Raw genomic sequence first — 20,400 nt, forward strand, 5'->3', positions numbered from 1 at the left:
TTCGTGAATTCGGGCCTTGGTGTTATTGTGTTTTGTTTTTGTGTGTGTGTGTGTGTGTGTGTGTTTGTCTGTAAACACAACAGGGCCCCATTGAATTAGTGAAACATTGAAGCCCATCAAATCAAATGGCTTGCCCTATTACCAGTATGTCAAAGGAAATGTTCATAAGTATTGAGGGATAAATTATATCGCACATATGGAAAGTTACATTGTAGTCCAGGGAGACATGTAACCTCTTATCTTGTCTGCCATCTTTGTAATGACACAACTACTAGACCAGACTGGGTGCTTGAAGTGTCACCTAAAAGAATAGTAGTAGTAGTAGTAGTAGTAGTAGTAGTAGTGGTAGTAGTAGTAGTGTTGGTAGTAGTAGTTACATGTAGTAGTAGTAGTAGTAGTAGTGGTGGTAGTAGTAGTAGTAGTTACATGTAGTAGTAGTAGAAGTAGTGGTGGTAGTAGTAGTAGTGTTGGTAGTAGTAGTTACATGTAGTAGTAGTAGTGGTAGTAGTAGTAGTAGTAGTAGTAGTGGTGGTAGTAGTAGTAGTAGTTACATGTAGTAGTAGTAGAAGTAGTGGTGGTAGTAGTAGTAGTAGTAGTAATAGTAGTAGTATTAATGATAATAATGATGATGATGGTGATGATGATGATGATAATGATAATAACACCTCTTGCTGGTTACCGGCAACTACATGTACTAATTGTATAAATCTCATCATTTCAATCCTCTCTTCCCTCCTGCCACCCCTTCCCCACCATGCCCCATCCCCCCCCCAATCTGTAACAGACGTGCGTCTCGTGAATGGAGACCATGAATGGGAGGGGACGGTTGAGATTAATCACGAGGGCACGTGGGGCATCGTCTGCGACGACTTCTGGGACCTCCAGGATGCCAATGTCGTCTGTGGCATGCTGGGGTACCCTGGTGCCACCAGGGCCACCAGTGAGGCCACTTTCGGCAGCGGTACGGGGACCATCCTGCTGGACGACGTGCAGTGCTCCGGCTCAGAGGGCCATATCAAGGATTGCAACAGCACCGGCCTTGGGAATCACAACTGTGGCCCATCGGAAGCTGCTGGGGTCATTTGCAACAGAGGTGAGTCCTGAGAGGTTGTGATGTCAAGTTTGTTTGTTTGTTTGTTTGTTTGTTTGTTTGCTTGTTTGTTTGTTTTTTCTTCACAAGTTGGAGTAGCTCATTCTTGCAAATATTCCAGATTTCTGCCAAACTCACATCCCCAGATATCAATTGGCCTCTGAAGTACAGATTCTGCAGAGCAGATTTGTATCAGAAGGTGTCATTACTGTATACGCCAAATATTTCGCGAGGTTTTTATTTTCGCGAGTCAGGTGCTATTCGCGAAATTAAAGACACGCGAAAGTATTGACTCTGATCCCGATGTGGATGTGACGTAGCATGTAGATTTGTCCATTCAGTACAGAATTTAAGCACTCGGGAAATTGTTGGGAATTCCCGATTTGTGAAAATTTAGACTCACGAAATAGACTCACGATAAGCATATATACAGTATACTTTAGAACCGGAGACATTCCTGCATCAAGCTTGCGTTTTAATTGGAGCCGGCAGGCTTTCTTGCGGCTTGAAGCTTTCATGAATTGCCCCTGGCAGTCACTGCATTGTGTAGACAAAAGTTTTTGCATACATTTTACTTTCGCCAATCTTGGCTCCTAGTGAAATTGCCGAAATTTTTTGTGTGTGTGTATGCAAAATAGCGAAAGTTTCATGCACATGAACAATTTCTGGTCATATGGTAGGTACCAGAAAGTATCCAAGTAGTGTCAGGTGGGTTTCACATTGGCCTCAGATTGGTATAAGAATGGTGTCAGATACGTGTCAAATGATTGTCAGGTGGCTATCAGGTACATGTAGGTGTCATTTTGGCATCTCATTGGTGTCACATTGGTGTCACATTGGTATCGGCTGGATTTTTGGTTGGTATCAGGTGGTATTCAGATTTGTATTAGAATGTTGTTGCTTTTTTTCAATGCCTCCGCCAACGAAGTGGCCGGAGGCATTATGTTTTCAGGTCGTCCGTCCGTCCGTCCGTACGTCCGTCCGTACGTCCGTCCGTACGTCCGTCCCGTTTTGTATTTGTCGATATCTCAAGAACCGTGAGGTGGTTTTGCATCAAACTTGGTATGAGGGTATATCCTGGGGGGATGATACTTTGTTTGGATTTTAGGGTCACGGGGTCAAAGTTCAAAGGTCACAGGTTATTTTGTGAAAAAAGGTTGAAAATTCATGTTTTTCTCCATATCTCGCAAATGGTTCAAGGTACAATTGTATCTTCATGGAACTTAGTATATATGCTTGTTCCAATGGGCAGTGATTATCTAGGGAAGTTGGGGGTCATGGTTCAAAGGTCAGGGGTCAAAGGTCTAGGTCAACTCCTCAAAATATCACTACTTTCCTTATAATTATGCAATGCCTGAAGGTTTTTTCTTTTTTAACTTGATGTATGCATGTATTACCCAATATATATTCTGTGGGAAGTTTCTTGCCCAAAGGTCAAAAGGTCAAAGGTCAAGTGAAAGACAGTGCTGAATTGCACTCTTTCCTCCATATCTCAAAAGTAACTCAAGGTATCATCATGAAACTTACATATTTATGCATGTTCAACCTAACAGTGATTCTCTTTGAAACTGTGAGGTCAAAGGTCAAAGGCCAGGTTTAGATAATGCTATTTTCCCATTTGATACTGAAATTATACTTTTTCTTGAAAATTACTCAATGCATAAACTTATAAAAGGGTCAAAAGTCAAGTAAAAATCATCAGTTCCCCAAATACCTGCACTCTGACATTTTAATCATTCATCCAATTGAACCTAGTTCTAGGAAAGTGAACATTCAGCACATTTGTGGCAAACCTGTCATTTTAATATTTTGCCAATTGTGTGAAACTGTCATCACACATTGTCAAGACATTGTACTATACATGTAGACCTATTAGGAGAACCATGCATTATGGCGGAGGCATATCAGTCGCCGTAGCGATATATCTAGTTTAAATTTTGATTGATTTTCAGGTACATGTTATACTTTCTCTTTCAAGAGTGATTGGTGGCATGATGTATGCTATAGAAAAAAAAAAGTATTGGGGGGAAGACTGATTTAATAGCAAATTTATCAACTGTATTCCACCCTTTGTTCATTAAAATATAGATCTTGAATTATGAGGTTGATAAAATATTAGCCACAACAGGTTTTCAACAGTCGATGTAGTCTACCGTGAAGTTCTTGCATTGTTTGGCTTGTGACAGACATGCGATTGGTTGGGGAGACTGTACCAAATGCGGGAAGGCTGGAGGTATACTACTCCGGGGAATGGGGAACAGTTTGCGACGACGAGTGGGGCATCGCAGACATCGACGTCGTGTGCCGGGGGCTTGGTTTCCCGTCCGTCCTGCCCGACAACCTGCCGGAACAGCCCAGCTTCGGCTCCGGCCCCGAGTCGATGGCCATTATCTTGGACGACGTGAATTGCCGTGGGAATGAGACCAGCTTGTTCCAGTGCTCGCACGCCCAATACCTACAGACAAACTGCATCCACAGTGAGGATGTCAGTGTTACTTGTCCCCCTGGTGAGTGATGTGCTTGGTTGTTTGCACTTGAATCGGGACAACCCTCCCCCCCCCAAAAAAAAAAAAAAACGACAGGCAGAATATGGAATGAATATGGGATCGCACAGCTCAAAATCCACAAAGAGCTGGTAAAACTGAAATTCTGTGTTTGTCCACAGTTCAAAGAGTAAGCTTCAAGTTTTAAAATGATATCTAACTTGAACATGAGATTGGCTTGCATGTAGTTAGAATGTGAGAAAGATTTCTTATAAGAAGAGCCCATGTTTTCAGAAATTGCTTGACTATTAGCAGTTTAGGGAACTGATGCTGACTTTCTGATTGATCTGTTTTTATGTCTTTTTTTTATCAAAGCCATTCGTCTGGTGGGGGGTATTACCCCTGCAGAAGGGAGATTAGAAGTGTATGCGAACGGTGAATGGGGGACGGTGTGTGACGACGATTGGGACGTGGATGACGCATTGGTCGTCTGTGGCGCGCTTGGATACGATTCAGTGGAGGAGGCACTGACTACCGACTTCGGGCCGGGCAGCGGGAGCATTTTCTATGACAATGTGCAGTGCACGGGCCTGGAGGACAGCATCGCCAGCTGTCCCAGCAATGGTCTCGGGAACCACAACTGTGGGCACGGCGAGGATGTTGGGCTTCGATGCATGGAAACAGGTGTGCAAAGTTGCTAATATTTCTTGTAGTGGTTCATGTTGATTTGATACCTCAGTATATCCCTGTACAAGAGAGCAGTCTTGAACCCATTGAGGAAAGTTTGATTTTGCCACAGCATGCATTTCCCATACATGTAGATGCTTGCCTGAGTATACTCAGGACTCGTCCTCAACGGGTTAAGCTGAATGACCTCTCTGGACACTTCCGTACTCGTGACCTCAGTACTTTTTAGACCTTCAAGAATGTATGTGATGTATGTAAAAACATGTGTACACCCCTGTACACTCTTCCCTCTTGTATTTTTATCTTCTGTTCTTTATTGAGTTGCAGAAATGAAATAAAGTAAAATTGGTACAAAGAAAACAGCATTAGTCCAAAGCATACCACATACCAAAATTTACATTTCATTACAGAATCATCTAGTATTTATCTGCATTGAAGTTGAGGACCTTGTGTTTTCATTGTACGTGTTTGTCAGGTTGCTGTGATAAAGACTGTAAACCAAGAAACATTTGCTGCATGAATCTTTGGCGAATCGGAGCCAACGGCCGTTATCACGTCATGAGACGTTTGTTAATTTGCACCTGGCATTTGATGCATTGTATAGACAAAAGCTCCTAGCAAAATACCCAAAGTTTCATCTATGTGAAAATTTCTGATTTTACAGTAACATGCCAACTCATTATGTTTGATACTGTGTGACACTGACATTCATGTATGATTACTGGAATATTGCTGCAATCATTGTTTACATTTGTAATGTTGTTGATTCTTTTGTTCTTCCTCTGCTGTTGTAGTTCCCACCTCTGCGGAGCCAGTGGTCACACTTGATGTGCGATTGGCAGGGGCAAATAGTGACCGCCAGGGGCGCGTCGAGGTCAACTACGATGGCGCCTGGGGGACCGTCTGCGACGACGATTGGGACATCGAGGACGCCAACATAGTGTGCCGCATGCTGGGCTTCCCAGGGGCGCAGTCGGCCCTCCTCTCGGCCCACTTTGGCGACGGCAGCGGCGACATTGTCCTGGACAACGTGGCTTGTAACGGCTCAGAGGCAAACATTGCCCAGTGCAGCCACAACGGTTTTCTGGTGGAGAATTGCGGCCACCATGAGGATGCTAGTGTCGTTTGTTTACCAGCAGGTGAGGTAGCAAAACAATATCACTTATTGCATGTCACCCTTATTGTTTTGTGATTTGCTGCTTGTCGCTCACTCTTTTTGACTCAAACATACTGTTTCTCTTATGGTTGAACTTCAGACGGTGAGCTGACTTCATGCAACATGCCCGACAAATGGCAATCACGAATATAATAATGGATCTTCTTATGCAATAGTGTTGAATTCTCCTTCTCTACTTTGATTGTTTTTTGTAAACTCTGTCTAGTTGCTGAGTTCACAAAATTGTGTTGTTTGTATCTTGAGTTGAATGTGTGTTGTGTCACATTAATCTGCTGGACACACCTGACGTTTAGGAGTCGACAAAGAGCTATGTGCAGTTGTACGTTGATAACTGTAGAGGCAGAGTGCTATGTGTGTGTTACTGGCAGGGCATTGTGAATTCTGTGATTGTGATTATCATTAAGTGACTGGGAGAAAGCCTAACCGACACACCCCTCGTACTGAATAATGCAGGTACTAAATAATTCAATGTAATATTCACTTCAACCAATGAAAACGCTTCATTCTTCATTGGAGGTCAGTGAAAAATGTGAGTACATGTGTGAGTGTCTTTGAAAGGTGCTTTGCTGATTGGTTGTGATATTTTTTTATTACCAAACATTAGTGTCAAAATGCAGTACATTGAAAGCCTAAGTTAACAAATTTGGACAGATCTCCTATTAGTTCCTCACTTTGCACAGGTCTGTAGCTCACACAGGTGGGTTGACTAGTCTTGCATTTAAAACTCTATGTATGCCTTCTTACAATCATTACAGCTCGAGGACCCTTGGCTAGTTCTGGGCACCCTTGAACTGTAATTTATCTTCTTTTTTTTTCTGTAATTCTTTGACATGCTAGTGGTTATTAATCATCGCATTTATGCTTGTCTTTCATTGTGGCAACCTTTACCAGATGGCTAGAAAAATTAAGGCTGTAGCACCGTCCATTTCATCATTCCTCTCTTGCTGTGGCCTTCTGCCACTCTGGCACCATTGATTCTCTCAATGTAGTGCGCCTAGTGGACGGCAGCAGTTATCGAGAAGGGCGGGTCGAGATCTACTACGGCGGCAACTGGTCGACCATTTGCAATAGCGACTGGGACATCCGCGATGCGGAGGTCGTGTGCCGCATGCTGGGTCAGCCGGGGGTGGTAGATTTCCGAACCGATGCGGGGTTCGGTCCCGGAAGCGGGGACATTATACTGGACGGTTTGCAGTGCATCGGATATGAGTCAGACCTCATCTCCGAGTGTAGTCACGGGCAACTGTTTGAGAATAACTGCACTCATTCTGATGATGCCGGCGTGATCTGCTCACCGTCAGGTATCAAAACCAGCAAACAATGTTATGCATTCAAGTGGCCGACATGAGGCAAAGCTGTATCACTGCAACAGACTGCAACAGAACTCCTAAGCCTGCTGAGTTTAGTGGAAAATTTCCACTTTTGCATTGCTTTCCTGCCACTATAACTCCAGCTCTCCTGTGTATTCCGCTTGGCCAGCAGTTATCTCGGAACGGCCTTCATTTTATATGCAAGCATTCACGAAGCATGCTGATTTTGCTATCTATATGGTGAACAGTCCATTTAAAAATATAATGGCAGTGCCTTGAGCATAGACGAAATGCTACTCAAACACACCAACAACAGCAGTAATATGATCTGTGCTAAATGATACCTTGAGATATATCGCGGTGTATGTGTGTGTCTGTGTGTTCTGGCATGCTGTGTGCAGTATAGTGATCTTGCGCAATGAAACTTGCATGCTCCTACATTGGAAGGCTACAGTATATAGCTGGATCTTCACTGATGTATCTCAATGGCTCTCATGGTCCAGATACCGTTCTCATGTTGTAGCCATTTCTATTGCCAGGGAGAAACTGGCCTGTTTGGTTTCTTGTTTGCTTTTTTGTGTGTGTGTGTGTTTGTTAATATTGGTCTCCATCTTCACCAGCAGATGACACTTCCTGTTACATTGTATACTGCTTTATTGCTTGCGCTTGTACCAATCACACAGTACGCTTTTGCTGGGTATTAGAAGCAAATCAGACGTTCGGGATGTACTGTATGGCAACCAGTTGCTTGAGCTTAGTCTATACACAGTTCATCTTACTGACTGTGGCACAAGTATAAAGCATGCAATAATAAGTCATTGCTTAATAGTGTATTTGCATGCAGTGTGTACAAACTGTAGTGAATGGATCTGCACACGTACAGTTGTACATTGTAGAGTACCTCACACGCTGTCTTTATAGTGTAAAGGCTCACAGCATATGGCTGGACATACATCACTGTATCGTGTTGCTTTCGCTGACCAGATATGTTTCTCATAATGTCTTAATCACCTGGGATGACTTGTTGTTGATGTGTTTGTTTTTGAGATATTGGCCTCTAAGTTGTCTTAGCCAGTTTCAACAGCAACTGCTTTTTGATGTGATTTTTTGGTTAATGCTGCTATATATAACATTTGAACTTCTGCTGTTAATACCGAGTGATTTTCCCTGGGATAGCAAATCCCACATGTACTTTTAGCATGTTTATAATCTAGCTTGCTCTTTTTTTTTTCTCTCTCTTTTTTTGGCCTTTTTTGTATTTTCATTTATATGTAATTCTTATTGTAGATTTAATATTTGTATTTGCTATTAAACATTCTGTGATTTCCAGAATATTTGTGAGCATATGTCTTCAGACTGGAGGCTGAATACTTTGTACAGCACACCACATTTCTGACAGGTCACTAATAGATAGTATCAAACCTTACATGATTTAAATTACCTTGAAATAAAGTCCTATCATCATATTATACATTATAGCTGGTCTTGACAAAAAAAAAAAAAAAAATGGACAGTAATTTGTGTTACTGTAGTAATGATAATTATCATAATAATAATTATGATAATCCACATTTTTACCACACTAAATACAAAGTTTCTAAAGCACTTTCATACAAAATTGCAATCATAGCAAGCATAAATCTTTCATTATTAACCCGTTCAGGACGGACTGATTTTGCTACGACACACATTTCCCATAGACACCTTCCCGAGTATACTTGGGACTCGTCCTCAACAGGTTAAACATAGTTGTAATAATTTCTTTGTACTCCATATATGTATACACTAAGCCTTGCACTAAGAGCCAAAACATTTTTTATCATTTAATAATGACTCATTGTGTTTCATTTTGTCATGTCCTGCCTGTCTGATCGTGTCAAACTTCACAGGTCTGTGATCAATGTTAAAAAGTATAACATGACAGCCTGCTTTTAAAATTAATGTCCACTCTATAGTAGACCACCTAATGCTTTGAGCATAAAGTGCAGCAAATTGTTATGCATGCATGCAAAGCGTAGAATCTGGCAAATTTGAAATCATCAGCGTCGAGAAATTATAGTTTGTATTTGGTTGCTTTATCAGGTTTCCATGCTGAGCAATGACAGGTACATACATGTACACATTAAAATGTGTATTTATGGTTATTTGCATATCAAACACCGTACAATCACCACAAATATGTACTAATACATGTATGTGTATTCATGCTATTAAGGCCCTTATTAAAATCTATGCATGATATGCCTAGCATTATTTTTCTTGTGATATGTTTAAAATGCAAAAACACCATATCAAGCTTTTGTACAATTTTCAATAGTCTGCATGCATATTTATACTTCCAATTACCTGAATATTACTGCCAAGATTATGCACTCCACACATATACACTCTGTCTTCATTGATATTTGGGCTGGCACACCAACCAGCAAAGCTATGCATTAGTTGCAGCACATTGATAACCATGCCCTTTGCTGAGCTATGAATCTGTTAAAGTTGATTCAATATGCCATGACATGCAGCTTATTCTCAGTACACTGCATGTTTACCTACAGTACTGTACGAGCTGAAATTTTCGCGTACAGATATTTTCGCGAATTGCTACTAGGAGAACATTTTCACGTGTTGTTAATTTCGCGGTTGCGAGGTCTAACTGTGCTTATCTGTTCGCACGTTGTTATTTTCGCGTGTTGTTATTTTCACGGTTCAAAGGCGATTCGCGAAATTCGCGAAAATAAAACCACCGCGAAAATTTCAGCTCGTACAGTAATACGCAAGCTGTACAGGTCTGCCTAATTTGCTCTTTAGTGACTTAGATTAATACATGTATAGTGGATGGATTCCTACCAGATCTCAGAAGCAAAATATGTCTTTACTACACATAATCATAACTATATAATCATAAGTCACTTCAGTGCACCAGCTAGTAGAAATAAGGTGTATGGATGATTATGTGTATTATATCAGATTCAGTAAATGTTACTTGGCTCTGCAACACAGTTTCTGCCTAGTGATACTACAAGTAGTAATTTACTCAGTATTCGAACCATGTATATTGTTTCTATAGCATATTCTTCATTTGAGTCAATATATCTGTGACTAACCGTCTGTAACACATGAAGCCTTCAATTGTACTCATCACACAGACTGCTGTCTTGCTGTCTATTCTACTTTTCTGCATCAATGACACCCTATAAAGCAGCTTTTAAACAGTTTTAATCATTATTCCTGGCAGCATAAATTTACTCAAGCATGGACTCTTCCTTAAACTTTTTCTATTCAAACAAAATCTAATTGAACTTTCTATCTTGTCCTATACATGATTTATGCTATAATATAGCTGACCAAAATTTACATTTTGAATTATGCACTGTTGTATCATTTGCCTAAAAGACAAAAGGTAAATCTAAATGCACACACTTTGTGTAATGCACTTCTAACTACTAAATTTTAAGCGCATAAATCATGTTCACTTTTGTGCAAGTGTATACATCCCAGAAATTGCAGATTTATACTGCTTTTGTTCCAAGTTAAAAAGTCACCGTGAAACCTCTCATTTTTTTATGCAAAATGTTGCAATAATGCCTCCCCCCCCCCCTTTCATAAAGGACCTCAGGTATAGATGCCACATTATGAAACATGTAAAATCCTTGTAAAATCAACTCATGAACATAGATCTACTTCATAGCTGAACAAAAAGTTTTCAAAAGTAGTTTTTGCAAAATATACAGTTATGATATACTTTGCCTTGCAGAACGTTAGAATGATATACCGTGTGTATTCCAGTTGTAAAAGAAAGCAAACACAATGCAAAAAGTGTGGTCAGAGTTTCTTGATTTTTTTGCAGGAATCATATGCTGTGCCTGAACATTGGGGAAATAAAGTTAACTAAATTTTATATGTACCACACTTTGGGTCCGAGACGTACATTGTACTACATCGAGAAGGCGAATACAAGACCATTGATGATACCATCCTTGTCTTCAGATCAAGTAAAACCACTAAAAAGTGAAATAGCATTGCAGTTATGTGTGTCACAGGGAAAAAAAAAATTGGAGGAACTTTTCAGAGTCAAGGCTTGCTAGCATTTTGCTCTTTTAAGGAAAGTTGTAACGCTTTTGTGCTTTTATATGGGGCACATCTCCGACTTTTGGTGTTCTTGACCTGGGAAATGTGTGCCCTGTACCCAAGATTCTGTTTTAGCCGTACAACAAGCTGTAGAGAGGTTTCATCAAGGTTGAGCATCACTATTTAGCTCGATCGAGTGAGCATTAAGCCCTTTGGAGGCACTCTTGTCTTGCCACGTCCTTAGTTCGGCTCGTCGGGGGCGCGTTGGAGAATGAGGGTCGCGTCGAGGTCTTCCACATCGACCAGTGGGGGACGGTCTGCGACGACGGCTGGGATCTCCAGGATGCGGACGTCGTGTGTCGGATGCTGGGCTTCTACCGGGCAGAGGAGGCGCTCTCCTCGGCAGAGTTCGGCGAGGGCGTAGGCATCATCGTCTTGGACGATCTCGACTGCGTGGGGAACGAGACCGATATACGGTCTTGTGATCCCGGGAGACCTCTCAAGCATGATTGCAGTCACATGGAAGATGCTAGTACCATTTGTCTAGGTGAGATGGATGGCCTGGTTCTGCTCTGCACACCGCACACCCTTCACTTTTGATGAAGAGCAACACAGCCAGCCCCAGTTACAGGCAATGTGCCCTGGCTTTACACCAAATTCATTCCTTGCTTCACTCCCTATTGGTAGTAGTTGAGCTGAATGTTGCATAGTTTTGGAGCATCCCTTCCTTTTAAAAGGTCAAACACAATTCCGCCATTTGTTTAACCCTAACCAGGCCGGGCTTTTTGGCTATTCTGTGACCGGGGGAGGGTTGATTCACCCCCAGTCATTTTTAATATGGGGATAGGGGGAGGGGGTTGCAGGGGAAATCAAAAGCACCACACCAAAAAGATTTATTAGATAAATATTTAAAAATGATTTAAATATGATTGAAGGACTTCACTCATAGTGAAAAGCAGGTTGTTTGTAAATACAAACTAGCAAAGCTGTCTTTAGTCTCATACATTGTTCATGGTCTGGTAAGAGTGCTAATACTTGCAGCCCAAGAGGACCTTTGATAAAGTGGGCCGGTATTAATATCAGCTGCGCACCAGTGAGTAGCAAAAAGACGCAGAAGACGATATTTGATGGACTAGCATATATGTGACCCTGCACCACAAAACAAACAAAAAGTCGCCAGTCATGGATTTTTTAATAAGAGCAGATTCTGAAGGAGCAGACTCTAACCTTTTAAATGATGTATAACTCAATTCAAATTCCCCTAACCTGTATAAATGCTGGAACGAAAGCACACACTCTGGAAAGTGTGAAGTGAGAAAAGAGGCTCTGAAGTACAGGGTCTATTCAAGTGCTTAATCTTTACTAAGCCGTGCTGCCTGTGCCATGAAAGGGACAAAAACATGATGTTAACCACTGTAGCGCCAACAATTAAGGGATTATCAGATTGAGCTGAAATTTAACATGGTCTATTACCACATTCTGACAATGATAAATATCAACTTTCAGAGCACTAGCATCATCCTTTCAAAAGTTATTAGAGTTGAAAGTGAAGAGGGTGCAAAGGATTTTCAAGAAATAAAAGGGGCCTCTTAGAAAAACCTGATTACAACACTCTACCAAATAAGGGGTTATAGAAAAACTGCTTAAAACTGACTGTCCCATTCAATTTATGATCCCAAACTCAAGAATAATGTAGAAGAAGAATAGCTCTTTCAGAAAATATGGAAAATTCAAAATTGACTCGGTTCACCCATTTCACCTTTCTTGAGTCCTCACGTAAAATCAAGGGGTGCGACTTTTTGTTTGTTTTGTGGTGCAGAGTCACATATTTTCTCATACAAGCTCACACACACACACACACACACACACACACACACACTGGTGTACATAAAGTCAGAGATGGTCAACACAGAAGGCATAGATTTTTAATTGCTGTGAACCAAGCAATTCTAAATTAAACCCCAACAACTACCTCACATTAGAGGTGTCTCTTTTCACTATTAAAATAGCAAAGGCCTTGTTACCTAAACAAAGGGTTTTGTTCACTGACATTTTTTTCTTTGTTATGAAATACTAGTCCCACCCTAGAGAATCATTTGTTGTGCATTTTCTGCAGTCGTAATATATTGTTGCCAAAGAAAGTTTTGAGGGGCTGTGCAGGAGTTCAACTTGTGCAGCTAGTGTACTTGCTAGTTGACAAATCAGGCCATTGGTCCATCCGCATCAAAACCTTTGAGAAGCTACTTCCTCAGTGTTTTAAGAATCAGGAGCATCTTACCCTTCAGTACTTGTGAGGTCTCTGAAAATTGCATTCATCATCTTCAAGAGATATTGTATGATGTGAAGGGATATGAAGAGAGACTGGTGGATGTATGCTGCCACCATGCTCTTACTATCTGAGTGAATGCAGTTTGTCACAAAAATTTTGTGCAGTTCCGACAGAAGTGGCCAAATTGGCCCTCGATGTTCGTCTTGCTGATGGAAGCAGCCCCTCCGAGGGGCGTGTGGAAGTTAGGTACAATGGAGGCTGGGGCACTGTGTGTGACGACGAGTGGGACTTGGCCGATGCCACCGTCATTTGCCGCTCACTGGGCTTCCCTGGGGCGAGGAGCGCCCTCCTCTCGGCCTTCTTCGGGGAGGGCGAGGGCGCCACAGTGCTGGACAACGTCAGATGCACAGGCGAGGAGGAAAACATCGCCCTCTGTAGGCACAGTGGTCTCCTGGTGGAGAACTGCGGGCACAGCGAAGACGCTTCCGTTGTTTGCTATCCTATGGGTGAGAATACGTATGGAGGACAAGTCCTGTCTATAGATAGTGACTCAAGTATTTAAAGGAACACAACTTTATAATCAATAGATCTATGTTGTAATGTGCTGTATGTGCCACATATTTGGCAAGTTCTCTGTGCATATCAGCTGTTTATCAAAACAGAATGACAATGTGCTGGCAAAATTTGAATACAAAACTTGTCATTGCTGTCTATACATACAGGACCATACATACCAAAGTACAGTGCACTCCCGTTATAACGAGCACGGCCGTTTAACAAAATTCTTTTACAACAAAATCAAAATTCAGGTTCCAAAATTATCATCTATATAACTTTATACACTAAATGGTTCAGTTAAAATGAAATTTCATTAAAACAAAAGAAAACTGTCAGTCTGAGGACTTTGTTATAATGGGAGTACATTGTAGTCTGAACTGGTTGGTGATAATCCAGGGTGTTCAGGTTGTGATGTGATGTGTGTGCCCATGTATTGAAACTTTATGCAGAATTTGAAAGAATCGCTGTCTGATCTCGGCCTTGGGACAGTTGCTGACCCTTAAACGAAGATGGATTTCACTGCATCCATTTGTCCCAATTATAAAGCAGAGACGACTGTATGTTTGCTATGCTCAAACATGCTTTTACTTTCACAGGAATAATCAACACAGGAAATGGTAAGAATAATGAAAGATGTTCATGAGATCTTGGATATTGAGACTAGTCACAAACTAATGAGCACAGTTGTGTCCTGTAGCCTCAACAGCTATGTTATAGGCATACTTATTACTCCACAAACTGTCCAGAGAGGCAAGCCTATGAATCTTGTTCAAAAATGGAGGTTGAATGCTAATAATTGAACTTGAAAGCTGTTATGATGCACACCATGTGCATAGAATGTATACAAAGAGAAATCAATCTTACACTGGTTGATCCATGTTTAATACTGAGATGTTAATGTTACATTGTAGATGCTCATCACAATGATAAAGTCTGTACTCACCAAACAGTAGTAATAGTTCATGTGTCAATGACTTTAAGAAGAGAATTGTGTATTTGAACAGCAGTGAACAGGTATTTGTCCTCATACTGGTGGTCACAGTTTTTGTTCATTCATTCTTTTTTTTTTTATAAAAAAAAAAAAAAACGCTTTTAACCATAAGTGTGCGGGAGGCATTATGATTTTAGTTTGTCTATCTGCCTATGTGACCTATTCCTCCTTATTATCAAGATGAAGAAAAAAAATATGCTGAACTGTTTTTGATATCTGGCCCACATATCGTCGCTGGGGTGACAAGACCTCGTATAAAAAGTTCAAATATTCAGGAGAGCCAAAAAACATGGCGGCCAAAGCACTGTGGCGAATGGGATAGCCTTTGCTGTGACATGCCGTGGTGGTTTCATTTTTGGAGTAAGACAGTTGGGATTTAGACAGGACATCACTTAACCCATTATTTGACCATTAATTCAAAAAAAGTAATTTTCACCAAAATTGCAGATACAAGGTCTTGTCACCCCAGCAACGATATGCTTCATTAGCCACAGTCACACTGGCAAAAGATCGCAAAGTTAAAGATCACACGAAGTCTTTGCGATCTTTGGTCGTCCGTCCACACTGGCAACCAAACTTCTTGATATTTAAGTTCGCAAAGTTTTGGTGACTGGTGCACATGTGGATGAAAAAAGAGAGTGCACTGTCTGACAGCTGGTGATTGTGATGTAACAATGACCACATAATATCACAATGACCATGCGCTCTGGAGGCACGGCTTGCAAGCAGATGGTGGACTGAAAATTTCAGTTGCTAGCATTCACACTGCCAAAAGATCAAGAAAATTGATGGCGTCTGCAAAGTGTCTCTAGTTTTAGTTGGAAATTTTGCCAGCAGTTTCATGAGAAATTTGCAGTCACACTGGCAAAACTTCAAAATGTTCAAGTCTTCGATCATAAAGTAGAGACTGATACAAACCTTCCTTTTTTTGGCAAAATCGTCAAGGTCAAAGACCAATGGTCTTTGGAATCTTGCTGAAAACAGAATTTTTCACTTGTAACTTTATGTAGGGAATTCCAGCGATTATATGATTAGTTTGAAAATGAAAAAGTATATTGGCAGTAGTACATGTAAAATGGCTTTGGTGAAAGGTGATGATGGCTATTAAAAGCCCAAAGGATACTACACTTTTGCACAGAGATGTAATTCTAAGGGCAGGTTGCATCAGTTGGTGGGTAAGATAGGTCATTTGGTGAACAAGGTAGGTCATTTGGTGAACAAGGTAGGTCAGTGGATGAACAAGTTAGGTTAAAGTCAGAGGTGACTGTACCTTGGTCTTTTCTAGCCATTACTCTACCTGAAAATATCCTGTGGTAATGTTATCATACAATTTGTTGTCTTAATAATCAACCTCGGTCTAAGATCACCAAAATTTGGCCAGATATGTCAGCTATAAAGTCAACATTTCCAGCTGGCAGGTACAATGGTACTGTAAAAGTGGAAATTTTCGCGGTGTTGAAATTTTCGCGCATTTCGCGCAACCAGAAATCAGCACGGAAATAAAAGCATGCGAATGTTTTTGCTTGCTATATGTTCCAGTAGTCCGTGTCTTGAATTTGCGGAATTAAAAACATGTCAAACTGGTCTTACCCAACCGAGCGCGAAAATATCCACTTTTACAGTGACATTTACATGTAAATTGTTTTGTGTAATTGATAGAGGTGAATATTTACTCTTTAGAAACCTAATTGGTCAGTGCATATGATCAAGACTAATGAAGCTTCATTGAGGTGTAAATGAAGCGTATGGCTGTATTTGTACCATGTACGTGTCCTTGCAGCAGATTTTGTGATGGCTTGAGAAAAAAGAGGTATTCTAGTGGAATCCGTGCCACAGCTGAACCACTCTCACTTTTCTTTCCACTGTTTGTGATGGTGGTGGCGACTGTTTCTACTTGCAGCGAGATTGGCGGAGGGGTCCATGTACCGCGAGGGACGGGCCGAGCTCTACTACAATGGTGACTGGCACACCGTCTGTGACGACAGCTGGGACCAGGAGGATGCAGAAGTCCTCTGCCGGATGGTGGGTCACCCCGGGGCAGAAGCTGCCCGTGGTCAGGCCTATTTTGGCCAGGGGGTGGGAGACATCATACTGGACGATCTCTCCTGCGATGGGACAGAGCTTTCCCTCTTCGACTGTGATGCCCGCCCTCTCTTTGAGCACAACTGTGGGCATAGTGAGGATGCAGGCGCCACCTGTGCACAGATGGGTAAAGGCAGTTCCTTTAAAAGCTGGGGGAAGGGGTCGAAGTAGCATGGTCCTTTTGCTTCTACGGGATGCTTTCAAGCCACATGTGTATATGCAGTCCTGGTTTTTAAGCGTTTTGTCAGTCACATAGACAGGGCTTAAATTTTCATTACTGTTTAACTAGAGCCACAAAAAAACTGATTTTTAGCCACCAGTTTCCCCCAAAATGTTGATTTTGTTTTAAGCAATGAAGCAACTAGTAGATTCAAATTCAATTTTTATATTCAGTTTTAATGAGAGCCACTTTGTCCTTTTGTTGACCACCAAAGTTTCAAATTTACAGATTTAAAGTGCCCAAACAGGCAAGAGAAAAAAAAAAGTTTAAAATGTGGATCCCTGGTATAGATATCACTCGTAATTATAGTTCACGACATGCTGAAGCCATGCAAACTTGCATGTTGTTGAAAAAGCCATGTGGGTGCATGTATGGCACTTTTGGCGCTTTCACACGCTTTCACGCATGAATGATTCAAAATCGTTACAGGGAGTTTCATATAGTACCATACCTGCAGTTCATACAATCACTTTATGCTCTAATAGTTCTAAAGCAAAAGTGCATTCAGGATTTGCATTTTATCGTGGTGGTTGAAAACTGCCTTCTTGATTTCCAGGGAAATTTTTGAAAGGTCGTCATACACTATTGCACCTCTGAGAGAGAGCATGGCAAATTTCAATATTTCCCATTCAAAATATTATGTCTATGAATTGCCCAAGAATATCAAGGACCCCACTTTCTTGCACATCTATTAATAATTCAAGATTGGTAGAAAAAAAATATTCTGTTCTTTGACGGACCTACTCTGAACAGAAAGAAGCAGATACCATATTGTGCCTCAGCCTTAAAATTATTTTAAAAAAAGGTCATTATACACTGTTTTTGATAGCTGCCCATGTGGCCCATCTTTTTCTTCATCTGATTAAATCTGCCTCCTTCAGTTAGCTGAAGATTCTTGCAGAGGAGCCCTATTGAAGTTGACTTTGTAATTTTTTTCTTTTTTCAGCTAACTATACTCACATGTCGGCCATGTGTCTCAAATCCCAATGAAGGCTTTCATGTTTTCTCTCCTAAATAGATTGTAAACGTTCCTGATAGTACAGTAACTCTGCTTTTTATGTCATTGTGCACATATGCAACAGTTCGCCTGGTCAACGGATCCAGCGAACTCGAGGGGCGAGTGGAGGTCTTCTTTGGCGGGGCCTGGGGCACCATCTGCGACGACGGCTGGGGCATCGAGGAGGCCAACGTAGTGTGCCGCATGCTGGGTTTCCCGGCAGCAGCCGAGGCCAGGACATCCGCAGCCTTTGGGGCAGGAGAAGGAGACATCGTTCTAGACCAGCTGGGCTGCACTGGGGAGGAGGAGACCCTTCTTGCCTGTCCATCCAACATGCCGCTCACCCACGACTGCAGTCACAATGAGGATGCCGGCGTAGTTTGCACAAGTCAGTAGAACCATTTCCCAAGCCGCAAAACTTTGGTATTAGGAATGGAGGTGGTTGTTTTTATGCCTCCGCCACAAAGTGGTGCCGGAGGCATTATGTTTTCGGGTTGTCCGTCCGTCCGTCCGTCCGTCCTTCCGTCCTTCCGTCCGTCCGTCCTTCCGTCCGTCCGTCCGTCCGTCCGTCCGTCCGTCCTTCCGTCCGTCCGTAATGAATTTTGTGGACAAGGTAACTATCAAAACCTGTTGAGGTATCCTAATGAAACTTGGCATGTATGTGTATTAGGGGGTGAAGTTGTGCCTATCAACTTTTGGGTGCACATGCTCAAGGTCAAAGGTCAAAAGGTCAAGGTCAAATACATAAAATTTCACTATTTCCACCATATCTATTGAATGCCTGAAGATATTTTCTTGAAACTTAGTGTATACATGTATTACCCAATTAAGATTCTCTGGTGAAAGTTTGCGTCATGAGGTCAAAGGTCAAAGGTCAAAAGGTCAGAGTCAAATACATGAAATTTCACTATTTTCGCCATATCTATTGAATGCCTGAAGATATTTTCTTGAAACTTAGTATATACATGTATTACCCAATTAAGATTCTCTGGTGAAAGTTTGGGTCATGAGGTCAAAGGTCAAAAGGTCAAGTAAAAATATCAAAACTTCTTTTTTTTTCTCCGTGCCTTGGAAAATTGTTCAAGGTATCTTCATGGAACATAGTATATACATGTACTGACTGGAAGTGATTATCTAGAGAACGTAGGGTTCATGGGGTCAAAGGTCAGGGGTCAAAGGTCAAGTGCAACACTTCAAAATGTTACTATTTCCCTCATATTTATGCAATGCCAGCAGGGTTATTATTTTTTTACACTTGGTGTATGCATGTGTAACCTAATAGAAATTCTCTGGAAAGTTTTTTTTTTTCTTCTTTTTTTGCCTCAAAGGTCAAAAGGTCAAAGATCAAGTGAAAGTGCTGAACTAACTTTTTCCTCCATATCTCGAAGTGGCTCAAGTTATCTTGAAACTTAGTACGTATTATGCATGTTCTACCTGAAAGTGATTATCTTATGAATTTTAGGGTCAAGGGCCAGATGAAAATGGTAACAATTTACTATTTAATTCAGAAATTGCACTTTTTCTCCACACCTGTACCTTGAAAATTACTCAATGCCTAAATGTATGAATGGGTCAAAGTCAAGTTAAAGTCCTTAAATCCCTAGATACATGCTCTCCTATTCATCCAATTAAACCTAGGTCAAGGAAGGTGAACATTCAACACATTTGTGACAAACTTGTCATTTCAATATTTTGCCAATTTTGTGAAAATGTAATCACACATTGTCCACATGTACTATCTAGACCTATTGGGAAAATCATGCGTTATTGCGGAGGCATACCAGTCGCCAAAGCGACATTTCTAGTTGTTGTTGTTTTTTTGTCCCCGCCGAACGAGTTCGAGCAGGGGACTATGAAACGGGCTCCGTACGTGTGTGTGTCCGTGCATCCGTCCGTGCGTCCGTGTGTGCGTCCGTGTGTGATCAAAATGTTCAATTTGCTACTTCTCTGTCATTTATGAGCCAATTTTGATTCTGTTTGCTTTATATGATAGCACTACATGGGAGCTTTAAAACTTCTACACAGAAATTCAGTTGTGACATTTGACCTTGACCTTTGACCTATATTGTACATTTTGCTACAAAATGCTACTCCTTCGCCATTTCTAACCCGATTTCGATTCCGTGTGCTTTATGTGATGGCACTAGGTGAGGGCTTCAAAACTTCTACACAGAATTTTGACCTTTGACTTCTTTGACCTTTGACCTTGATTTTTGACCTATATTGTACATTTTGCTACAAAATGCTACTCCTTCACCATTTCTAACCCGATTTCGATTCTGTTTGCTTTATATGATGGCACTAGTTGAGAGCTTCAAAACTTCTACACAGAATTTTGACCTTTGACTTCTTTGACCTTTGACCTTGATTTTTGACCTATATTGTGCATTTTGATACAAAATGCTACTCCTTCGCCATTTCTAACCCGATTTCGATTCCGTTTGCTTTATGTGATAGCACTAGGTGAGGGC

The 20,400-nt window shown here is 41.3% G+C and overlaps 1 protein-coding gene across 1 annotated transcript in view; it reads left to right on the plus strand.

Annotated features, from left to right (window-relative positions):
- LOC140235719 (uncharacterized) overlaps positions 1–20,400 on the plus strand; it is a 106,257-nt gene that overhangs the window by 21,562 nt on the left and 64,295 nt on the right. The window contains exons 5-14 of the mRNA XM_072315732.1: positions 785–1,093; positions 3,277–3,597; positions 3,949–4,257; positions 5,055–5,399; positions 6,427–6,738; positions 11,057–11,359; positions 13,246–13,587; positions 16,531–16,839; positions 18,015–18,321; positions 19,258–19,285. Coding sequence (XP_072171833.1) covers positions 785–1,093; positions 3,277–3,597; positions 3,949–4,257; positions 5,055–5,399; positions 6,427–6,738; positions 11,057–11,359; positions 13,246–13,587; positions 16,531–16,839; positions 18,015–18,321; positions 19,258–19,285 — 2,885 coding nt within the window. The remainder of the gene's footprint in view (positions 1–784; positions 1,094–3,276; positions 3,598–3,948; positions 4,258–5,054; positions 5,400–6,426; positions 6,739–11,056; positions 11,360–13,245; positions 13,588–16,530; positions 16,840–18,014; positions 18,322–19,257; positions 19,286–20,400) is intronic.

The sequence above is a fragment of the Diadema setosum genome, chromosome 12 (genome assembly GCF_964275005.1).
Source record: "Diadema setosum chromosome 12, eeDiaSeto1, whole genome shotgun sequence".
NCBI classification, from domain to species: Eukaryota; Metazoa; Echinodermata; class Echinoidea; order Diadematoida; family Diadematidae; genus Diadema; species Diadema setosum.